We start from the raw sequence: 24,793 nt of genomic DNA on the forward strand, positions 1-24,793 counted from the left end.
CCGTACTTTGCAAACACAATTGTCACTGCCCCCTCGCCCTCGGGCGTTTTCACCGGAGGGTGTTTTAGCAGAGCCATTTTCATTTTGTCTACTGTTTTCCATTTGGAGGATAAGATCATTCTCCACTTCAGACAACATTGATCACAAAATTTGTAGATAGGGTTTTGCCCCGTGTCTTCTGTGTAAATACACACGACTTCTTCTTTCCAGGATTTTCAATTCTAAACAGTCAGGTACACCTAATAAGGTGATTAAAAGGAAAAGCAGGAGTCAGCAAGCTTTTTCTGTTCAGGGCCAGACAGTGAATATTTTGGGCTTCATGAGCCATAGTCTCTGCTACTTAACTACTGTTTTAGTGTGAAAGCAGCCATTTATAATATATGAGTGATAAGTGTGGCCATGTTCCAATAAAACTTTATTTGTGAGCACCAGCAGTGGGCTGGATTTGACTGGTGGGTGGTAATTTGCCCATCCCGGATGCAGAGTATAGTTTTGGTGATGTGGAATTAATCTGTGGGCAGGAACTCCAGGGAATATCATATTCTAGTGCTTTACAGTAATTTTATTGCATTAATTGTTGCTAGACTATATATGCTATTTATTGGCTGAGATCTTTATCAGCTAGAAAAAATTACTTAGGGGATTTAAGTTTCAAAATGTTTAGGTTGACATCCTTTAGAATTTCTATATTTTCCACAATATATAAAAACATGCAAAAATATTTTTTTTTTCTCTTGGGGCGCCTGGATGGCTCACTGGGTTATAGCCTCTGCCTTCAGCTTAGGTCATGATCCCAGGGTCCTGGGATCAAGCCCCTCATTGGGCTCTCTGCTCTGCAGGGAGCCTGCTTCCCCCTCTCTCTCTCTGCCTGCCTCTCTGCCCGCTTGTGATCTCTGTCTGTCAAGTAAATAAACAAAAAATCTTAAAAAAAAATTCTTTTTTCTCCTGATTACTTCATTGTTTGAGTTAATCGGCCAAGCCTCAAACATGGATTGCAACTTCTCTTTTAACTTGTGAATCAAGATTTTTAAGGGTAAGTCTTGAAAATGGGACTGCTGATGGAGGTTCCAAGCCTGTTTCTGGAGGCAATGCTGGTTGTGACCCACGTTTTCAGTGATATGTCCCAGCTCTGGGACCATCCCAGGAAGCCCAAGGAGCCCAGTGGACCTCTATCCACAGGGAGTACCAGCTTGCATACAGTTAGTTCTGTCTAGTGTTTCTAAACTGAACATATTAAAGTTTCAGCAATATCGGTCGCATTTGAAGAATATCTGGATGGTTGAGGGGTCTCAGAGAGGTTGTCTGTGGGTTAACTTTAATGAGAGATGCTGGTAGCTCAAGAGTTTGAGCAGCGGAGGCTTCCCTCTCCACAGCAGCCCCTGCCCACTGGCCCCCAAGTCACAACCAAGTCAGTAACTAGGCAAGAACTGGTTTATGGCAGCTCTCCACCTTGGGGGTACCTCTCTTCTCCTAGCTGTAAATGGTCTCCTGGCTTCTACTTAAACACCCCAGTCTAGTCTTTCACAAGGCAACAGCAAGCACAAGGCCAGTAATTATAATGCCCATATTTCCTCTACGGAGTACCTTCTTCTGGGTCTAAAGTGCCAGGGAGAGGAGACAGAAGCCCATTGGCTTGGGGGGCATGAGGACCTCATCTCAATTCATCTAAATTTCTTTTCCTTTCCTCTCTGCCTTCTTCTCCATCTAGCCCATCTGAAACACACCATGATGCATTCTCATCTTTTTGATAGCCATCGGCCTTTGGTGGGGCAGGGGAATGGATGTTCTCAAGAACATCTTGGAGATGGTCACGGAGGAAGTGGTGAGTGGTTTCTATGATGTTAGGTGTTTGGGTGGGTATGGGGATTCATGGAAAGAAGTGAAAGAGAAGGGAATGGCATCAACTCCTCAGAGTGCTTAGCCTGGCCCTCGAGTTACTATATCTCATCAACAGACTTCAGGTGAGGGAAAGATTTTTCTAGAAGCCATCAGTATAGACCTAGCTTTGAATTTTACTGGCTGTCTGATTTTGGGGCCTGTTTTTTTTTTTTTTTTCACTAGTAAAATGGGAATGGTGATGATATTACCTTCAAAGGGTAGATGGGGGGATTAAATATGAACATGTATATGAGGTGCTTCACCGGGTGCCCTACTGATCCGAAGAGCTCATAGATTTTTATTATTATTTTGAAAGATTGCCTTTTAGCAAAATTCAGCCTTGATGGGCTCTCACTCCTGAGGCCAGGGCTAACTAGTCTTTGAAGCTTATCAGCAAAGCCCAAGGAAATCAACATTTCATCTGTAATGAGGCCTTTCCTTCCCTGAGGCTTCTCCTGCTTACTTGCGCCTTGGCCAAGAACAACATTTTCAGTCAACAAGCAAGGGAGACCCAGTTGTCTGTTCAGAGGGCACACTCCCTTCAGGGGCAGCCTTTCCTCCTCTGTGACTTCCCTTTGCCTCCCACAGGGCAAAGGAAAACCAACAACCTTCTGGTTGAATCACTCTTCCAATCCCTGAATTTACTGAGGAAAAAGCTAAAGTCCTGGAGAGCTTCTGAGGTGCTTTCTTTTTTCTTTTTTTTTTTCAAAAAAAATTTTTTTTTTAAGATTTTATTTATTTGTCAGAGAGAGAGAGGGAGAGCGAGCAAGCACAGGCAGAGACAGAGGGAGAGAAGCAGGCTCCCCACTGAGCAAGGAGCCCGATGTGGGACTCGATCCCAGGACGCTGGAATCATGACCTGAGCCGAAGGCAGCTGCTTAACCAACTGAGCCACCCAGGCGTCCCTGAGGTGTTTTCTTTAAAGGTGCTTGTGGGGTCCCATGAAAATCTGAGGACCGTTGGGTTAGACACATTAAATATGCCATTCGGGGGATGTAGATCTGGGGTACTGAGTTAATCTACCAGTAGGGAGAGCTATCTAGCAGGCCTCCTCTTCCTGCCCCAGAGCTCTGTGGAGTTGGGATGAGCAAATAGGGTGAACTCGTTTCTGGGGGACCAGGGCTAGGCTGTTGCTCCCAGACCTGCCAGTGAACTTGCCTAGCTGCCAGATATTTCCGGCCCATTAGCTTGTGAATTTGTGGTGAACCCAATTTCATTCTGGGAGAGAGAAAAGCTGGAGAACAAAAGCTGGGGCTGCTGGGCAATCCCCTGCCGCCCCCCCCACCCCCGTCTGCTTTACCCAGGTCCTGCTCCCTAACCTTTAGTTATCAGAAGGCATCTCAGGAATGTTTATAAAGCGCTATGGAAGGTGTGAGCAGTCCGCGTGGTCCAACAGGATCAGGCCGTTCCTGATCAGGTAGACCGGTTGGGGCAGCCCGTCTCTGCAAGGCTGGGTCCTGAGCTCTGACTTCCTGTGAGCGCTGCAGTTTCCAAAAGGAAATGTTTCACTCTCGATTTGTTGCTTAATTTCTTTCCTATCCAAAGCAGAGGAACAAAGATAGGCTTTGCTTTCAATCAAGTTTAAGTGGAATATTTCATTGATATATGAAGGGCTTAATTTTTTCCAGCCTCCAGCAGATGAAGAGGAACCCATCCATTCTGCTATGAACATCTATCTCCCCCTTCACACAGAGAATAGGGTGCCGCCATGTCAATCAGTGGTTCTTGTAGCAGACTGACTAAACCACTAAACCACTAATGCACTTTGCACTATTTTTTTTTAATCCCTTGCAACTCCTTACATCCCGATTATCTTCCCGATCATCTTCCTCGTGGCGGCTCCTGAATATGGGAGAGCAGCTTGGACGATGTATGGTGTTTGAGACCCTTTCCTGGTGAATTTCCCAAGACTGAAGGAGTGAAAACCAATGAGATCAGGGATGTTTTCTTTTTCTTTTTTTTTTTACTTGACCTGTGACCTGCCTTTGTAGAAATATTTTTGAACTCTGTAGAGGAAAATAATTTTGGTGAGTTGAGAGCCTTTAATATCCAATCTTACGAAAGGTTTGGTGGAATCCTTGCCTTTCTTCAGGAAGAGGGCCACTAAATAGGGGGCTGAGGGGTGTGCTGTCCAGACAGCCCCGTCTCCGCGGAGCTACTGTGTGTTTCCACTCGCAACAGTTTTGTTCTGCCCAGAGGTTGCCCAACTGAACTCAAGGACTTTCACAGACTCCGTTTTCTGTTGACATGATTCCATTTTTATTGCGGTAGTTCTCTGCTCCCCCCATAGGCCTTTAGCCTCAAGGCTTGACAGTGTTAGTCAAAAGAAGGCATTTACCTGAGAGGGACAGGGGAGCTTCTGCTGCCACCTCAGCATGGAGACAATCGGACAACACTTAACTTTTTATACTTCAGAACTTCTTCTCTTGTTTGGGAGTAGAGTGCCTGGATTCCAAACACTTTGTTCTCCCATGGAAGGGAACAGAACAACCTCTGCTCTGAGGCCTTTCAGAGAGATAGACCATACCCTATCCATCCACCTAACCACCCATCCATCCCTCCATCCGTATGACAGTTCATTAATTCAAAGAGCAATTACTGAGCACGTACGCTGAGCCAGGTACCACACCAGGGAAATGAGAATATGAAACGTTCCCTGTTGGTTAGTTCTCAGATTAGTTGAAGAGAAGTAGCAAACCAATAGTACTGCCATATGTTAAGGGCTTATAGAGGTGTACACAAAAGTATGGAGGTAACAAAGCAGTCCAACGTTGTTGCATCTAAAAGGCATTAGACAATGGTACGCGGATGTAGGGACGGGTGGGATATAGTGATTGTCTATTATCATCTGTGCATCAGTATGGAGTGTGTGTGTTTGTTCCCCGTCAGCTCTAGCTCACATGCTTCTAGAAGTTAGATAATAAAGACTTTGTTACTTCTGCCTTCTTCATTGGACATAATAAACACTTGGCATCAATACACACATAAACTCATAAAACATACCCACATTTGTGCATACACGTCCATTCACATGTGAATAATATATACACGTATATGTATCTACATGCATATACACACAGAGAAATCTCTGTGTCTAAATACATATCTATTGATTGATGGGTATTTATACTCAGGAAACATGCATGTCTGTATATTTTTTTCTTTATATTACTCAAGTTTTAAGAGAGGGAGTCTTTAAGGATCATAAGCAGGAATTTGATAAGATTAACTTCCTAAAATCTATGTCTGGTGTTTTTTTCTATGTCAGCCAAGGATACCTAAGGGACTTATCCACTCTTCCTTGTTCTCCAAACAAGGAAATGTTTTATGTGTAAGACTCATGAGAAATTATAACAGAGATTATTTTGAGTGTTTTCTCTTAATTCCTTGATAGAGAAACTAGAAGATGTGAAGAGGCTTTATCTCACCTGAGGTTGAAACACATTTGATTGCTGGTGGCTGGTGTTAGGGTGTTAGAGATAGGGAGATCATACGGATGGCATTGTCTCCTTGTGTCAGAAAGCGAATGCTGGAAGTCTTGGAAAGTAAATGTCGGGTAGAATGATGGAAGGTCTGTAGTACGTGTGTGAGTTGAAGAAGTTCTAGCCATAGGAACCCATGGGAGGGTAGAGGAATCGGCTCTTAATATGATAGAGTAGCACCGTAAGCTGTAATCACAGGTTATCTATTTTAAGGTATTTTATTTATCCTAAAGCACCAATTGAAGATACAAGAGCATTAAACAATATGATAAAATAAAGCAAAACTAATACAACATTGTTTTACTCGGATGGCCAAAGATTTGATCATGGCTCTAAGTAGGCTATTTAAGAGTTTTTGACTAGAACCAATAAAATGTCTTCTGCCCTTCCTTGTTATAAAAATTCTGAATTTATAAAAAGAAGAAATCCCAAACCGGCTGAAGCTCCAGCTTTGAGAACAGTTTAGACACCGCTGAGTCATTTGAATCTAGTCTGTTGCTAAACAAACGTGTACTCCATGTTTCCAGAAATTTGGGAACTTGCTGGATTTCTGAGTTCCTCAGCACAGTTCTAAAAGACTCACCCAACTACACATCTCAAAACCTCTCAAATACATTAGCCACAGAGAGACACACTGATGGGTTTTCAAAGTAAAAGCCCACTCATTAAGTCTGTACAGGACTAAGAAAAAAAGTGAGAGCTCTGGCTTTTCCTGTCCCATTCTAGCTCTGGTGTTGACAGTGCATTCTTGGGACTTGCCCAGGGGTCTATGAGGGTTGGCTCTTCAGGTTTTTTTTTTTTTTTTTTTTTGGTTGTTGTTGGCCCTGTAAATCATTAACATCCATGCATTCTTAATCCCTGGGCTGGGGCTGGCCTCAGGGTGTGGTGCTCTGTGATGCCACTGGCCATTTTTGCAGTTGTGTTTCTGATTTTTTTGGTAGGTTCCATTCTAAGTCATAAGTCAAGGAGACAAAAACAGAGAGATACATGCTTGACTGTTAAAGACTACATGAGGTCAGACCATTCTGCACAGATGAAGATTTCTTAGATCAAATAGAAAAAAAAATTGCGAGAGCATTGCGCATCACAAGATGTAGAGTAGGATTGGGTTGACAAATTTCAGAGGACCTGTCACAGATGTCACTCCAGTGTCCTGTGCCAGCAGTGGTTTCATTTAGGCAATGCCACATCATGATGTCAAATTTCTGTTAATGTGGGTTTTATTCTTCTTAGTCCTATTTAATTGTTCATTTTCTTTTGATTTTTGAAATTTCTATCAGTTCTAAAAACAAGTTAATATCTATATGATGTTTACACTTATTTAAGAAACACTATACTAAAAACAAATTGGGTTAGCCCTGGTGGCCTCTCAAGAGTTGTTTTCCTTTCTAACACTCAGATTTGAGTATTATATTCCAGTCTGATTCCTGCATTATCATTTGAAAGATCAGAACCCCCCCTGCCTGGTGGCTCAGCCCTGGTTCTTAAATAAGCATCGCAGGGCATCAATGACAAAGGCCCCCCTTGGCAAAGTTGGCTATTCCTGTTCATTCTGTACTTAGCACTGACTTTGCGGTTATGCCCTACATTCTCCTCAATGCTCAGCTGCAATTGGTTGGGTGTGCTAGACTTTTAAAATTAGAATCGCTTTCAAATGAGTCCTCTGCAGCCCTGCCTTGAGCTTGGGGGAAAAGAGACTTCTCCACCAGCCGCAGGAGAGGAACTGCAGGATCTCGGAGCCGCGGGAAGTCCCAGGAGGAAGTGGGGCACCAAAGGCAATCACTGAAATTCATAAAAATCTCTGGAACACGTAATTGGCAAAGCTTCCCAACAGTATGCTCTTCTGTTGGTTCTTGCTGGTGGCACGATAAAAGTTCATCACGGACACAGGAGGTGATGTTGGGTGGAGGAGATGCTGCTGGCTGCCTGGTGATTTCCTACAACACGACGCAAATCCCCAGCATGACGATGAGGTGATAGAGGACATCTGTGAATCAGACAGGAGAGCAGACAGAAACACTTGACGTGGAGCAAGGACAAGGCAACAAAGGGTTAACTGGACACAAGAGTCAACCAGAAGCATTACGTGGGTTTCCATAAAACTGCACATTTTATATAAAATCCATTTATCTTTTGGGGTTTCTGCCCCTCGGTTTTGTCAGTTCCTTGCCCTCTTCCTCGTCTAAATATGGGCAACACAGTGATGGCACGTTTTACCTTAAGGCTTTCACTACGGGACTTCTTTAGAAATGAAGATCTGGGATTAGAGTCTTAAAAAGTTGGTTTACGTGATTTCCTGTAACTGTGAGAGCAAAGTCTACATCTCTGAGTTTATTAATAAATAGAACTGTCTTACCCCATCTCCTCCCATAGTTTGTTCTCCTCATCACTTGGTAAGGTCTTGGGTCTTAGCTGAAATGTTTCTTCTTGTGAGAGGCTTCCCTGGCCACTATGTAAATCATTCCTCTACCCCCACTCCAACAGTTTCACTACAGGGAAGGGCAGAGGCCTTGACTATCTCCCTCTGTAGGAGCTCCAGTGCCTAGAAGAGTAATGATGGCTGTTCTTACTGATATTTGCTGTATGCAGGGCATTCTTTGGTGCCCTTGGTTGTAACATTTAATCCATAGAGCAGGCATGTATGATAGGAGCCATTATTCGCCCAATTTCTTAGAGGAGACTGGGGAGTGGAAGGGTGAGTTCATTGCCCAAGGTCATTTAGTGAATGAGGGGCAGAGTCATAGCAAGGACTCCGAGAAATTTGTTGAAAAAAATGTATCACTGAAAATCACATTCTCTTAATGCAGGAACCCAAGCAAAGCCCCCTGATGATGTTTTTTGCTGAGAGGTGGGACCCAATTCTGCTTCGTCCAATCTGTCTCCAGATGCACCCTTCCTGCAGAGCTCAGGGACTGGCTGGAGAGACATCAGTCTACCTCTAACCCCTTCTGTCCCACTCAGGTGTGCTTTAAAGAGCAGCTTTCAATTCCTCAAGGTTTTGCTGGGGCCAAAGCTAAGCTTCTTTTAAAACACACATGTACCTTTTAAAGGCATTGCCCCATGACCCTTTGGGGAGGTGCCTCTTTTCCTTACCTGAGAAGCTATAGAGACGGAAGGATCCCCTGCCTGTAAAGAGTAAAGAGAGAGAAAGCTGAAGGTTTAAGGAAAGATCAAGGAAGGAGCCTCAGGTCTGTGTTTCCAAAATACAGACCTGACCACGTGCTCTCCCAATTAAACCAATAGCCCCCCCATTCACTTTAAGACAAAGTTTATAGCAGGGTTCACCAAAGCTTCTTTGAAAGAAGAAGAAAACCATTTTCTCCTTGGCTTTCTAAGGCAGGGGTTTGTAAACTTTCTGGAAGGGGCCAGATAATAAGCATTTCCGCTGTGGGCCCTATGGCCCCTATTGGAACCACTTGACGCTGTCTCCATAGGGTGAAAACATCCGGAGACAGCACCTTGTGTGAACACGCGTGGCTGTGTTCCAATAAAACTTTATAGAAAACTGAAATTTGATTTCATATCATTTTTATGATATACCATAAAATATGAACTATTATTCTTTTGATTTTTTTTTCCACCACATAAGAAGGTAAAAATTGTTCTTAGTTAGTAAAAATTGTGTAGCTACTAAAGGCCCCAGCCTTCTTCCCACAGGCCCTGCACACCCTTCATGTCATACCATTCAGGTCACACTGCAAGATTACTGACGCGAGTCTTCCCTAGGCCCTGGACTAGGGTGAATCCCCTTGCCGTGAACTCCCGTAGCGCCCTACGTCCTGCGCCCCCACTGATCGTCCCCTCCCTTGCCCTTGGCATTTAGCGGCTCTCTCCTTGCTAGGTGATGAGTTCTTGAAGACAAGGGCCATGTGGTCTCCTTTAATTCTGAAGCCCAGGGTCCAGCCCAGCCCAGGGCCAGCACTGGATGCTCTATGGAGTTTTGTTGACTTGCACTGCACATTCCCAGTACATTTTGTTGTCCGCTATTACAGTTGGCTGCCTGCTCTGCCGGGAAGCTCAGCACTTCCTAATTCCTTGGGGGCACTGGAATTTAGGCTGCAGACAGAGAGTTTCAGGGTAGTGAACAAACCTCAACTTCTTGGTTTGGCCTGAGCTATGGCTTCCCCCTCGCCCGCTCCCTCCTCATCAGGTGGGAAACCTTGAGTCGCAGGTGAAGAAGGTAGTGTCTACAAGCACAACTGGTTTGGCAATTCAGTTAAAATGCTCCGACCTGCTGTGCCTGTAAACGCAGCCCCGCAGGAACTCAGGCTTTCGGAAAACAGAGAAGCTTACTACGGAGGGAGAGCTCCACCACCAGGACGCCCCCTGTCTGGTCCCGGAGGAGACGCTTCCTCTTGTCACAGGTCTGAAGAACCCCCGCCGTGGGGGAGGGGCGGGGATGGGGGGAAGAGTGGGGGAGGGGTACGAGAAATGCACACAGGAGAGAAAAGAGAGAAAAGCGAGAGGTTAAAAAAAGAAGTCGCACACTTGATAGAGTCAAAATTCCTCAGTCAACAGATCTTGGTTACCTTACTTGTCTCTTTCTATTTATTTGTGTATTATCCAGAGCTCTGGCTTGATTCCCTCTCTAACTTGGGAGAAGGACAAAGCTTTACTCTAGGAACTCTTTACACTGGAAGAAATCCTGGGGGCGGGGTGGGGTGGGGTGAGGTGGAGAGAGGTTGGATGTGGGAGGGATTGGCCCGGTTTCTTCTGATAAAAAGTGAGGCTTTTGCCTGCCCTTAATCTCCTGACAGTGGTTTGAGAAACGGACACTTGCGAAGTGTGCTCTGGCTCATTTTCTTTTCTCTTTAAAATGTAGGGCCGCTAATTATCCTTTCATCACCTGTAAGATATCTCTGTCTGCTCCCTCCCCCTTTTTTCGTGCTTCTGTGTGACCATTTTCTGGCTAAAACAAATGAGTAGAAAGAGAGATTATAATCGTTATCTTTTTGGGGGGTTGGTTACCACAGGCTACGTGAGCAGGTGTCCTCTTGAGAAACACCGCGTTCCTGCTCTCTGGGGGTCTCTAACCCAGACAGATCAGAGCAGGCAGCCATTTGTGATTTATCACTGTTCCGTGAAGGCAGTGGTTCTCAAGCCTGAGCGTGCCTCAGAATCACCTGGAGGGGCTGTTACAGCACAGATTTCTGGGCCCACCCAGCATTTCTGAATCAGGCGGTCTGGGGGGCCTGAGAATTTGCATCCCTAACAAGTATCCAGGTGATGCTGAAGCTGTTGGGGACCACGCTGTGGCACCACTGTCCTAAGGACCGGGTTCACGCCTGGCTGTCGTGGAAACCTGTCTCCCACCTGGGATTCGCTCTGCATGTCCATGGATGGATTCTGTAGCAGCTTCTCGGTGTTGGGGGGTGCAGAGGGGAAGCTGGCCCCTGGCCTGGGCTGCACTGAACTTGGCTGTGAACCTGGGGCCCTGCTGCCCAGCGCTTCCTCTCAGAAAGTTCAGCAGTAACGGGTGTTGGGAATTTCTGTGGCATCTCTCTGGCTCGTTTCAAGTCACAGGGATGGACCCTTAAGCTGGCTGGGCAAGAGCTAAAAGTATCCATCTTTTGACTCCATCCAGTACCTATTGCTCCTACCGCCATTTTGAATTTTCCTTGTGCTTTTAAACTTTTCAAAGCATTTCCATGCCTGTTACTGTTCTCATTTTACCTAATAGGGCTCTCTGCAAAGAGAAGGGCCACGGTGACTTATCACATCACCACTGTCTTTAGAGATGAGGAAACCAGGCTCCAGAGAGTAAGCGACATGTGCCAGACCCTGTAGCTTGTTGGTGGCAGGAAGAACAGGCCCCGAATGTCTGCCCCTACACCCAGTGACCTTTCTTCCAGAATGCCCTCAGCGCACATGTACACTGGTCTGGTTACGATTCCAAGCTAAAAATACATCTTCTCAAATACCACCCCCCACCCCCACCTCGGGTCACATTCTCATTCTGGAGAGAGGAGGCTCACCACTGGGCAGGAAAGCTTCTCGCTGTCACAGATGAATGTCTCACAGTGTAACCAAACCTTGGAGAGTTTGGGGATGTTCTGGAACCGGAAAGCGTTGAATTGGAAGGTGGCCCTGTGATCTTTCCCATTCTCGTGTACGAGGACAGTTTCATCGGTGGGGCAGCTGGAGCAGATGGGGCAGGGAGGAGGGAGAATTACTTCGTGAACTCTAGCAAAATCTGAGGTAGATTGGCAGACAACAGCAACACGGCCCTGGGCTTCTATACAGCACGTTATCCTTACAAAGCACTTTGACTGGCAGCACCTTGCTTATCTTCAGGATATGAGGTCAAGTTGAGGAGCTGTGGGGTGGTGTGCTGGTTCTCATTCTATAGACACACGGCACAGTGGGGTGGTGGGGGAGACTCAGGAGAAGCGGCACACTCCGTAAATCACCACACCTCGATCTCAAAGAAAGGAAATTCCTGAGAGACAAGTCATCTGAAGCACGGGGACAGGGACTGACTCCCAGTATAGACACTGGTGCTGAGAACAGCACTTCCCAGAGTGCCACCATAGCCACCTGAGCCAAGTCCTACCTTCCGCCCTTCTCTGTGTATATTGTGAGGGCTTACCGCTGGGAAATTTGAAATTACATTGTGCTATTTAAATTCTATATTGTATAGTTACCTTTGTAAAAATTTGGTCATGTTTTTAATATAGGCACAGAAAAAAAATGACCAGAGGGATACCATCTAAATGTTAATACTGGCTACTATGGAGTGGTGGAATTATGGACGGTTTCTGCTTTCTTCTTATATCTTTATATATTTTCCGAATTCTCTATGAGAATGTAGCATTTGGAAAATTCCAAAGTCCCAAAGGTAATAACTTAGGATGTTATAATGTTTTTCATTTACCAAACACACGCTCATTCCCTACCGAAGTGGCAGACATTCAGCGAGGTGTTGGGAGCAGACATGAATGTACAGCAAGGCCCACATATACTTTGGGGAGTATTGTCTGCAGGTGGCAAGGATCAGCAGATTCTGTCCTTCGTGGAAGAAAGTCTATGGGTCCAAAAGCTTAAGACCGGGGACAGCACCACAGAGGACCCCCAGATTAATGTTCCTCCAAGAGTGTCTCTCTGACTCCATTGTCAATCCAACCCAGTATACACACACCAGAGAGCCACCCCCACTATATGAGAGCCCTTGAGATGTGCCCTCCTCCACACACCCATCAGAACCAGACATCAGGGGGGCAGATTAGAGGTAGGACTGAAGGAATGTCAACTCCATGAGTTAGTGACTAAAATGAGAAGTGAACGGTATACCTTATTCTGGACCAAAGGTCAGAAGACTGGCCATGGTTGTGGTGACCTCTGAGCAATGACAGAGCTGGAGGCATTTTCCGAGTTGTGAAACAAGACCTTGGAGGCTCATTTGGTGAGTAAACCTGAGAGCCTTGTATGAACTCAGGACTTAAAATAGCTCTTTGCAGCTGGAGTGTCCAAGGCATGGTGTCAGCCAATGGAAAGCAATGTAAATGGAGCTTTGTTGGGGGCGGGAGGAGGCAAGTCCTGGGTGGGCTTATTAGATGTCTTGGCTCTGCTGCCTCTTGGCACTGGCTGTGGCACTTGCCCCTCTGTGACAGACAACTTGGGATGGTGGAATACCCAAGGGAGACTCTTACAACATCATCACAGGAGCCTTCTTCCTGACATAAGATCAAAATTCCTAATAATACATCTCTTCTAACCCCTCTGTATGCTCTTGGAAACTGGATTTTCCTCCAAAAGGGCCCAGTGTGAACCCAAAGCATCTGGGAGATTAAGGGAGTGGACTATCTCATTCCTCTCTTTTCACTGGTTTTTGTGCAAGTATCTCCAACCTCAAGGGGACATTTTAGCTAGGCAGAATATGAAACTAGATGAGGACTTCTTTAATTTGGCTCTGCTTCAACATAGGTTCTCAGGGTTTGCCCAGGAACCCTTTGATGGGGTAGGTCAGCTGTGTGCCTGCATGTGTAACAGATACCCTAGGAAATTCCTATATGCACTAGAGTCTGGGGACTGCCTCTGTAGACTACCACAAAGCCACAAGCGTTCCTTTGTCTACCATCTTACACATCTGCCAGTTGGAAGCAGCAGTACCAGAGCAATTTGCAGGGAGAGGTTTCCATGGTATGGCAGAGCCTTTATCCTATGTAGCCATTGTCTGAGAGCTTCCCAGAGCCTGATCATAATTTCAGGTCCCTATAGGTCACGAATTTATTTCACAATCTCCCCGAAGTCATTTGATTGCACCATTGTCAAGAGAACCTAAAGGAATCCTTCTGTAATAGGTATGACGTCCAAATGAAGCTACCATCTCTGCAGGAAGCTTTGCTGGGTTACTTAGATGTGGTTCTGCTGGCCTGTCCTACCGACATCTCTCAGGAAATAAAGCTGCCTGAGTTGAGTCCCAAATCGTCCATCCCCTGACTAGCTCTAGGCTTTGGGCAAGTTTCTAAGCCTGTTTACACCTCAGATTTCTACTACTAAAGTACTACCTACTTTCTAGGGGTTTGATGAAATTAGTATTTGTAAGGCACTGACCTAGAACACGCTGGTATGTTGTAAGTGCTGTTAAGTGTTTGCTAAGTAAAAATAAATAGTTAAAGGTCCAAGGTGGCTCTGCCTTTGTTATCTAATCATTTTTGTCCCCAGCCCCAATATTTACTTAGCTCTGAAGGCTTCTGGTGGCAGCATGGGCACACCGGTCCATTTGGGTTTGGGGAATGGTCTCTTTTGCATTTACTGTTCATTGTGTGTCTGATGCCCACATCTCTAATCTAGCTCAACCTGTCCTCTCTTTTCCAAAAGTACAGTTCTAGGTGTTTTCCAGAAAACTGTCCTCTCAAGCTCAACATGTCATCCCTGAACTCAAGGAGACTCCAAACCCTTATCCAGAATCTTCTTCCCTAATGCCCAACACCAAACAGTTCCTCACCTCTACAACCCATAACTGTGATGGCACATATTTCTCAGGCTCCTTGCCCGTCCTTCTCTCCACCCCATATCTGATTGGTTGTTAAATTTTGATCACCTCTCCGTCCCTTGGATGACCTTCCCATTCACTTGGCTACACCTCAGTTCAGGCCATGGCCTCTAATCTGGTCTTTCCACGCACCACCTCCCCGCCCCTGCCATGCACTGCTTCTAATCCGTGCCATGGATGACTTCCAGAGTTGTCTTTCTATTATAGAATCCCAATACTTTTGTCCTCTACTCAGAAATTTTAAGAACTCCCCATTATTCCATTATCTACTGAATCAGTAACAAAAAACAGTGATATTAAGATGACTGGATACTGACTAGGTACTACATGCTTAGCTTTTTATACAGACTGTCTGATTTAGGTCTTAACCAGGGTTCTGGTGTCAGATTAATTGGGTTTGAACTCACTTCCCCACAAATACACACACTAAGTAAGTGACATTACTTAGCCCCCCCTGTGCCTCAGTTTCCTCACCTCAAAAATAGGGATGGTAGTCATAATGGCTGCCTCTTGTAAGGCAAAAGAGTTAATAAATGGTGAAGCTCTCAGAAGAGTACCTGGTACCAGAAAGCTCTGTATAAATATTTGCTGGTATCAGTGCTCAGTCCGGAGGCACAGAGGGTGTCACAGATGTGACCCTGAGGCTTCACCTCTTCTTCCCAAGCCATCCCAAGCCAAAGGGTCCCCAGACCTACCCCACTTCTCAGCACTGTGCTCTGGAGGGTGATACTTACCCCTTGTTGATTAGCTGCCATTGAAGGGGGTACATAAAATCGGCTGATGGGGTGGCCCAACAGCTGTTCAAAACCACTTTAAACCTGGAAATGCAATAAAATGCATCACCTTGAGCCAGAAAGTTGTATGCCTAGAAACATCTGGTAATTAAAAAGTCTCTTGGCTGATCTTTTTTTCTCTTCTTTGGCTTTAAAAATATAAACAGGGAGGAAACATACTTACCTGACACTCAACCCTTTGGCTTCTACTCCTGCAAACAGATCTGAACCGATTTCGGATGTCTCCAAGACAAAAGGGGCTTCCTTCTTCGTAGAGAACTTGGCATTCTTTGGGAGGAAATTGACACTGGACATTACAACCTCTCAGACTGAGCAGCTGGGTGTGATAGGAGCAGATGGTCTGGGGTGGGGTGGGGGTGGGGACACATCCAAGGGCACAGGTATATGCGAGACCACAGAGAGACCCTCAGGGACTAGAGAAGCTGTACTTCTTAGGATGCTGGTGCCATCTTGGAAGGGATGAGGGTATCCCATCTCTGGATTTGCTGGTCACAATGAGACACATAACTGTATGTCCCATCTCTGCAGCCAGGAGCAAGATTTGGCTTATAGAAAAAAGCAGAATCCAAGAATGCTGGGTCACTGGGCTTTACTTAATCACCCATGGGGATAGGGGTAAAACACAGACAACCCCGCTTAGCTCTTGCTCACTTCCACTGTTTGCCCGCGCAGATTCCAGCCTGGGTCGGAGAGTGTATGACCTCATTCCAGTACAGTTACCAACAAAGGCAACAGCAATAACTGACTGATCACCTACTGGGTGTCAGGCACCACTCAGACTATATTGGGATAGTCTCTGTGTCAGGACATCCAGTATTGGGAGATATAGCTGGGAACAAAGCAAAGATCTCTGTCTCTAAGCACCTGACATTCCAGCAAGGGATGCAGACCATAGACAGTAGACAAGTGAATTATACAATATGTTGCAAGAGAATACAGTACATGGCATAGAAAAACTGTAACAGGGGCACCTGGGTGGCTCAGTGGGTTAAGCCGCTGCCTTTGGCTCAGGTCATGATCTCAGGGTCCTGGGATCGAGCCCCACATCAGGCTGTTTGCTCAGCGGGGGGAGCCTGCTTCTCTCTCTCTCCCTCTCTCTGTCTGCCTCTCTGCCTACTTGTGATCTCTCTGTGTCAAATAAATAAATAAAATCTTTTTTTAAAAAAAGGAAAATAAAAACTAACAAATGTAGAGGAGGGGAGGGTAAATTGGAAGTGTAAGGAAGGCAAGCTGCAAGTTTAAATACAGTTGTAGTTAAGGAGCTCTCATCAAGGTTGTGACATTTGAGCCAAGACTTGAAGGAAGCAAGGAAGCCTGTGTTTCCAGGCTAAGTACTGATACAAAGAAATGCTTCTGTAGTGCCTGTAGTGCACACAGGCATCTGGGGAAGAATGTTCCAGCTAAGACAAAAGCCCCAGGTGACAGTGTAGTTAGCAGGACAGCAAGGAGGCCAATATGCTGAAGCTTGAGTGAGCAGAGGGGGTTGGGGAAAGGTAGGAAGTGAGGGGGGGTAGGCGGTGAAGTGGGAGAGGCTATGGGAATGGATCCAGAAGACTGTGGTCGCCTCTCTAAGTGCCAAGGGAGTATGGCCCTGATTGAAACACAGGAGCAACAGCCATTGATCCCTGGTGCGGTGTGTGCGGTCTTCACTTGGTATCTTCATCAGGCAGTTCTGGGGGAGTTATTATAATATAGTAGTATGTCCAGTGGACCTGCCCAAGGAGGCTGATTTTTCCATTCATTGTCTTAGTTTCACTCAACTTTAGTAACAACATTTCACTACTCTCTGATTTGAGCCTCCAGAGACAACAGCATCAAGACAGAAGGACAAGGTCGCTGGGCTAATCCTAGCTCCCACCACCAACTTACAGGCAAGTCAGACGTTTGGGTCTCAGTTCCCCATCTGCAAAATGGAAGTAATCTTTGCCTTCACCAACCTTGCAGAGATGTTTTTATGATGGTGATTTTACGTAATAGAAGCACAAAGCTTAAACCAGGATGCTAGTTAAAAGATTGAGTTTCTTGGACTTAGAGATTTGCAGAACCACAATGAGTAAACAGAGTCAGCAAGGATATCTAGTTGCGATGGACTTTAGCCCCTGACCATCTAATTTAGGGCATTTGCTGAGAGGCCTCAGAATCACCTTCTAGTGGCTCTTATATTTTTTCCTGATTGTGGGTCCAGCTAGGGCTCCCCAAGTCAGTCACTCAGAAGTCAGTTCTTTTCTTCCTGTCGGCCGACCTCTGTACCCCTTAAATGGTTGCAATAATTAAACAATAATGTTCTTAACCATCAGTGATTTACTAGCTTACCATACAGTGAAAGTTGCAGATTTACAATGGTTGTTACTGTTTATGATTACTTTCTGAGACTTGTCGTATTTCCCAAGACTGTTAACAAATGTGGGACCTAACCTGGGGACCACAGTGCAGTCCCCCAACCTAGCCACAGGTGCTTCTCCCAGCCCCATCTCCCAGGAATCAGCCCATGGGGTAGCAGAATATTGGAATAATGCTTCTACGTGTGATTCTCTTACAAAGTGGAGAGGAGAATCTGTTAATTCTCCTCTGAAATTCCATTTCTGAAACAAACACTTTTAATGGTCGGTTTCTCCACTTGTCACCTTATAGCTAAGGCAATCCTCTTCTCAGCATGATCCCCTCCTACTTTCTTTATAACATGGTTAGGGGCCTATTTCCAGATATCTTTATCCTATAATACCTGTATCATTTGTTTTGGCATTACTGGAAACATAGAAACACCACATAAACTACACATTTGTGGAACAGGAGGGAAGAACACCTTGAAAAATCAAGCCTTCCAGTCCCTTTACTTGATGGAAAGACTGAATCACAATGGTCCATTGACATGGATAGGATGAGTACATCTGTTTTAACAGCGGTTCATGTGGGCAAGATCTGGGAGCTGTTGTTGCTTATAAGCGCAATGTGAGATAGAAATGAAAGAGAGCAGCACAAAGCTAATATAATTCTGGAACATGTTCCTAGAGTCTTTCAGAACTAAGAAGGTCACCCCTGACCCACTGTGCCCTGCAGATGTCTGACAGGGTCTAGAATATAACATTTCAGGTCTGGGCTTTGCTTTGAAGTGGGGCAGTGGCCAACTGGATAGTCCCCAGAGAGGAGGGAATAGGATGATGGAACACCAGTGGTGGGAGATGTTGGGGAAGATAAGCTCGAGAAAGTTGAAGGCCCATCAGCAACATCATGACTCAGTATTATTTCAGAAGACAGAACAATGACTAATGGGCTATGGTTCAGGATATCAGATTTCATATGCTGATTGAAAATGGGAAAGGTCAACTTGCCCTTGTCCTTGGGAAAGGTAGGGAGCCCACTCTTTAGCAATCTTGCAGAAGAGCTTTGGACATTGGGTGGAAGGTCAAGGTTGATCACCTCTGAAGATTGTTCTGACTTTGGAAGCCTATGAATTTGGACTCTATTGCTTGCATTTTTTCTATCCCAAGTCTTTCCCCGGGTCTCAGTCTAACTAAGAAGAATGGCCAATACTATTTTGATTGCATAGAAGTCAACCCAATCCCACACTGACATTGATGGTGTAAAGGTAACAACACTATTATGGTAGCTGCTGGTGCCAGGAACTCTCAGAGTTTTCACTTTATATGGGGCCAAAGGCTGTGACCATGAGTTTGGCGACTTTGCAGGCACATACCTTGTACCAGGTAGTATGGTAAATGCTTCATAAAAATAGTTTTACTTAATCCTCATAATAAACATATGGGATAAGTGCTATTATTATTTTTATTTAACAAATTAATAGATGAAGGCCCCAAGGGGTTAACTAACTTACCACGATCACACAACTAGTAAATGGCAAAACTAGACCTTAAACCAGTGGGCCAACGGCAGACTATTTTCTTAAGCACACTGCTAGTCCACTTCTGCAAGCTGACTACCTTCCTTTATTTTGGATTAGGGGCCAAAATAAAGTCAATTCCCGACTTCTTGCCAGGAATATCAACTATGGGCTGTTGGCAGGACTGAGTGGGAGGGGGTAGAGGGAGAAAAGAGGAAGCACGTTGAGTAGAACTGGTGGTTTTGGAGCCCAACACTCGGAGCTCTTGGAATCCTAAGCAATTAGCTGTGCATTGATTTCTTTGTCCCATCGAGGGCACAGCTCTGTCTCTGGTAATTTGATGGAAATGTATGCAGGGGGCAGCTGTTGCTTCAGAGACACACAAGAATGCTCTCAGAGCGGAAGAAGGGAGGAGAAGAAAAATACCAGCCGCGCGGGTCAGGCCTAGGAAACCAAGCCCATGGTAGGAATATTAATCAGTACAAAAGTTTCTGTTGCAACATCAGACCCCCTCTTTGTTGAGACCTGTTTGTCCTGTAAGGGTCTTGATGGGCCCCAGGGGACGCCTTAGCCTCATTTCTAGAACAGCTCAAGAAAGTGTCCTGGTAAGTCTGTCTCTCCAGCCCAGAGGATGATCTGGGAGGTGATGAGGCTACACCTCTTTTTGTTTGTTTGTCTTCTTAAAAAAGAACAGATTCCTTCCAGCGCTAAGATGTGATATATATTTCTGAAACTTAGCCCAACATGGCAGATGGTGGGTGATGATTTTTGAGAACCCTCATGCCTCTCTATTGCCAGCTGTCATAAAATCTTCATAGGATCGTATCTGTGATTTTATCTGGTTAAGATAACAATCGTGCATATCTGGACAGGGGCTCAGTAGTAAAGACTGGCCATTGCCGTGATGTCCCCTGAGACTGTTGTTGATGAGTGAGTCCATTTTTCTCTCTGGACAACCTTCAGCAGTTATGATGTTGTCATCTTTTAATCCCCCTGCTGGTCCATACTACATTTAACCTCCTGATTATAGGCCCAGGAGTTCTAAGGGATTCCTTTTCTCTGGAATTAACCACTAGCCATGTGTGGTCAGGGTCCAACCTAGGTTCTTTGGGACCTTAACTCTTCTATGACTTACAGTCCTTTAAAAAAAAAAAAGAATCAAAATTTTGAATATGAAATTAAACACAGAGCCTTGAATGAGGCCAGTGCAAAAGAGGGATCATGAAACCCAAGCTCCATCCCCTTCATAGGAAGTAAGGCTCAGAGAGCAGTGCTAAGAGATCCGTATGTTAGACTGGGCACTGCTCCACACTATCTGTGGGGTCATGGGCACACCATTTCCTCCTTCTGTGCTGTAGATCCTTGACTGCAAAATGGACCTGGTGACTCTGGGATTCCTTCTAGAGGATTTCTCACCTTCCGAGTTCACCTGGATTGGTAGCTTCTAGGCAGCAGGGAAAGCAAGTTCAAAGAGTTCAAGGCCAGTTGAATTCTAGGTAATAGAGTCCTTTCTTTTGTGAAATGAATGCGTTGGGCACGATGGCTTCTAAGGATATCTCCCAGTTCTAACATTCTTTGTAAAAGTTTCTATTTCTGCCTGCATCTTCCTCTAGCCAGCTGGAGTGTCACTGTAAGTATGCTTCTTCGTTGGAACCTGCAGGTTTAAAAAACCTAACACCCCTTCTAGACAGGAGGGCAGCTGGACTAATGGCTGTGGCTTATTTAGTTTTATTTTGAGAGACCAAATGGTGCCTTCAACTTCAATGACGCTTTAACAGGAGCTAGATTCTAATACCACTCTCTGGAGCGGGTTGCAATGGAAACTAAGACGGTTTAAGAGTTAGACACTGGCTGTCTTACTGCCTCTTGACTTCTGATGACTCAGAGGATTGCCCTTGCCTCAGTTTTATCATAAGATGGGAACGTGCACTTTCTATCTCTGTGGCCCTTTTATGGCTCCTCTACCCAGTCTATGACTCAACCTTCCTGTGGCATCTATTCTTTGAAGAGGTTTAAAACTAGACCGAAGCTTATGTCTTAATTTGAATTCAAGAATGGGGCTCTGCAGAGAGCTTAGGGAAGAGCAAACCCCAAGGAAGCCTCCCGTCATCTCCTGAAAAGACCACAGGACACTAATGAGATCCTGGAGACCACTTACAGTATAGAAGTTGAGAGACAACTGGCTTTCAAATGTGCCCATGCTCCCATTCTTCACGTGAACAGTGGCCACTCTGAAAAGGGGAGAGAATTTTGCATAAGGACTGAAACATGCCTGATTGACAGGGACTGCAGAACACACACAAGGCAGCCAACCCTCCACTCTCAGAGCAACTTACCTTTGGTCAAAGGCAGCCTGGTTCACCAAGTAGGTGGAGTGATAGGTGCAGGAGAAGGAGTAGTTCACGGGCTGATTCTTTACAATCACTGTGCTGTCATTGGAAACGATGTGGCTATAGAAGTGGTAGATGGGGGGCTTGTACTGGAGAGAGGAAGAAGGCAGTTAGGGTGGCCCTGGACCCCATGATGAGAAGGAGGGTCCCGGGAAAAGTGACCAAAGATGGTCAGACCTATGGGGAGACGTCAATGGTGAGCTGTGAATTTCCACAAAGAGTTCTTGAGTATGTTTGACTAAGATTGTTTAAAATAATATGGGTTGAATGTTGCACACTTACAAGAGATCTGTATTGGGCTTCTACCCAAAAAGAACAGGCTAAAGAATCTCTGTTTCCCAGCATCAACTTTTTATCCACTTCCCCCATCCAAATAATCTTACATGACTACCTTTGCCCATCTCCCATGTCTAGAACATGTCATTATTTGTTCTTTCCCTCTCCCAATAATGAACACTACTTCTGTGGCTTTTTCCTCTGGCTTGTTGAACTCCTAGATCACAGAATATTGGAGTTGTAAGGGATCTTGAACATTTATGGGAGAGGTGACCTGCCTAGGACCACACGGATGATTTCTAGTTCACTCTTCCAGGATACTCAAAGACATGCTGTTTCTATGAATCATGTCCATAACTCTCTAAATCACTGAGTCCTCATGGGGCCTTTAGGAAGAGAAGGTGGCCTTGGGACCGTCTCCTGTCATTTTCTGAGACCTCACGTCTTCTGTAATCAAGGTAGTAGGAATGCTAAAGGTCAGCAGTGGAAAAGACTCCCTTTGTGACTATACCTCTACTGGTCCTGTGGTCCCCAACTTTGACTTAATTGGAAGGTCTCCGACGTCTCCTCTGACCTATAAGGATATTCGGCAAGAGGTTGCATGTGGTTCCTTCTAATTCTGATTATCTGTCTCAGGTACTTCACAAGACTCAATTATAAATTATATTATACTTTGGTTACTCCTGTAAAGTACATTTCCAACTACTTCAAAGTCTTGAGCCAAGGATGTCCCACCATCCAACCCGGAAGGATGGTAGCTTGTGAGCACACGCTTAGAACTCAGAGCAAGGTAGAGGTGGGAAATGTGTATTGTTCTACTCACCAAAGGTGGCTTAGTTCACTCAGGCAACAAATTAGGAGAATAAAATTCAAATCCAAAGAGTCACTTAAACGAGGCAGAGAAGAAGAATTTAAATAACACTAACATTCCAGGAAATAAGAGTCAGGATTGGCTCTTAAAAGGAAATTGGTGAATTCTGAATCCTTTTAAGGGTGGGCAGCAGACATCTTATTTTGGGGCCCCAATTGCATGATCCTAACAACTCTTCATTGTGTGGCTTAGACTTACCTCGGACTGGGTTCCACAATAAGACTTGTTTTTAGGTGACAAATCCGGGATCACAAATTGATAGTAACCCCCTTCATGGACCCCGTTGTAACACAGCCCCCCGAGGGCCAGCTGATGTACTTCCCAGCCATAGGGACACTCGGGGATTTTGGTGATGATGGTTTTGGGATAACAAAACACAAGAATGACATCTAGGAAAAGGATACACATGGTTTGAAATCAGGTATGGTAATCATATTAATATTCATAAAGGACAGTGGGTTCTAGCCACACCTGAACATGCAAAGCAGTTGGATAAAAACACTTTCCTTTCTATTCTTCATGAACCGTGATGACTGTTCTACCTAAACCCCAGTCACTGAAGTTTTCTAGTTTTTGCTACATCTTGTGATATCTGCATGATACTTACTATGTACTCAAAATTGGTCCACTTTTCAGCTTTAATCTATTTTAAGGAATATATTTGTTAAACCAGATTGAATGGATTAGAAATACAGATAAATTTGGGGACATCTGGGTGGCTCAGTGGGTTAAAGCCTCTGCCTTCGGCTCAGGTCATGGTCTCAGGGTCCTGGAATAGAGCCCCTTCATCAGGCTCTCTGCACAGCAGGTAGCCTGCTTCCCCCTCTCTCTCTGCCTGACTTCCTGCCTCCTTGTGATCTCTGTCTGTCAAATAAATAAATAAAATTTTAAAAAGAAAAGAAATCTAGATAAATTTAGAAATAGATACAAATTTCTGTGCTTATGGAAGTGAGCAAATAATTTAAATTTTTTTAAATGTCCATTTCATGCACAGAACATAGATTCAATAAGTCAAAAACGAAATAGATTATGTATTTATTAAATTGTTGTAATATATTGTTTATTTGTTAAAAATAAATATTTTCATATCTATTTATGTATCTATCTATCCATTCATCTATCTAGGATTTTATAATTTTAGAAGTCTCAAGTTTCTCCAATACACTGTTATTTCCCACGGGAAAAGTCTGGTTGGCACTGCGTGCTTAACTGCATCTACTTGGTTAGGGTACTGATACTGCATTTTGATAGCAAGAGAAGCACAGAGCTTTGCAAAGAGAGTCTTCTGGAAACTTCCCTTTAGGGAAAGATGGGCTAGCCCCAGGGCATACCTGCTTTATTCGGAGTGCAAGATCTCGCAGAGGCTTCCACAAAGACAGCCAACAGGACAAAGGCCCTCATCACCATCGCTTCTCAGAACTTGCTCTTTGCCAGTTGGCCTTGAAACCAAGCTGGCCAAATCTTCACAATCCTGCTGGAGAGCCCGAGCCTGGGTCATTCTAGGTCAGAAACAGGAGCGAAAAGTTAAAAATCTAGGATGAAAACAAAGCAGCACACCATAATCTTGGGGGAAATTTTCAAGGGAGATCCATAATTCTGTTCCTTGTCCGCACCGAGAGGCAAAAAGTGGTGTTCCTACCACTGGGAACGTCAGTGACACAGGCCGTTGCTCATGTTTCTGACTGTTTCATTCTCTCCGGATTGTAGAGGCTGCCTTCCCAGATGCTCCCTAAATCTCCGGCCTCAGTCCTAGCTCGACTTTATATCAGCTGAGGGTGTAAAAGAAACCAGCTCCAGATAAATCACAATGGACATGCATTGCCCACTGTGGGAGGAAATAAAGGGAAACCTGGCGTAGTAATCCGATGGGACGCTCAGGTTCAGCCACTTGAATCTAGTTCCTCTTACTTCACGGAGTTGGAAAAACCATTTTGTTTTGTTTTGTTTTGTTTTGTTTTGAACTGCTTCAAACAGGATTGGAATAAGAAGCTGAATTTTTCCCCCCCTTACAAAAAATAACTTTGATTGGAGGCCAACTAATTTCTGCACAGTTCTAGAGGACGATTTTCCTTTTTTATGTCTTGGTTTCTTGGCTTTAATTCTTGCATTCTTAGTTTTTTATGGAGGCTATCTAAACTTTAAATGAAAGAAGACCCAAGTTGGACAGTGTTACAATTGCTACTCAAACAAAAAATAGGTTGTTTGTATTAATGCAAACATGTTAAGGGATCCCCCCCCCAACCCCGCCAACACATATTTTTTTAGTAAA

The 24,793-nt window shown here is 44.8% G+C and overlaps 1 protein-coding gene across 1 annotated transcript; it reads right to left on the bottom strand.

Annotated features, from left to right (window-relative positions):
* Positions 1-5,577: 5,577 nt before the first annotated feature.
* TECTB (tectorin beta) lies at positions 5,578-23,992 on the bottom strand. Its single transcript, XM_004763850.3, has 10 exons — positions 23,856-23,992; positions 22,723-22,913; positions 21,324-21,466; positions 21,146-21,218; positions 15,313-15,416; positions 15,090-15,173; positions 11,336-11,498; positions 9,654-9,726; positions 8,454-8,486; positions 5,578-7,347 (listed from the first exon to the last, which is right to left on the bottom strand). Exons 1-10 carry the CDS (start codon positions 23,929-23,931, stop codon positions 7,298-7,300), a joined length of 990 nt encoding a protein of 329 aa, XP_004763907.1. The 5' UTR covers positions 23,932-23,992; the 3' UTR covers positions 5,578-7,297.
* Positions 23,993-24,793: the final 801 nt, after the last annotated feature.

The sequence above is a fragment of the Mustela putorius genome, unplaced genomic scaffold (assembly GCF_011764305.1).
Source record: "Mustela putorius furo isolate JIRA1106 unplaced genomic scaffold, ASM1176430v1.1 tig00003909_pilon_pilon_pilon, whole genome shotgun sequence".
Taxonomy (NCBI): domain Eukaryota; kingdom Metazoa; phylum Chordata; class Mammalia; order Carnivora; family Mustelidae; genus Mustela; species Mustela putorius.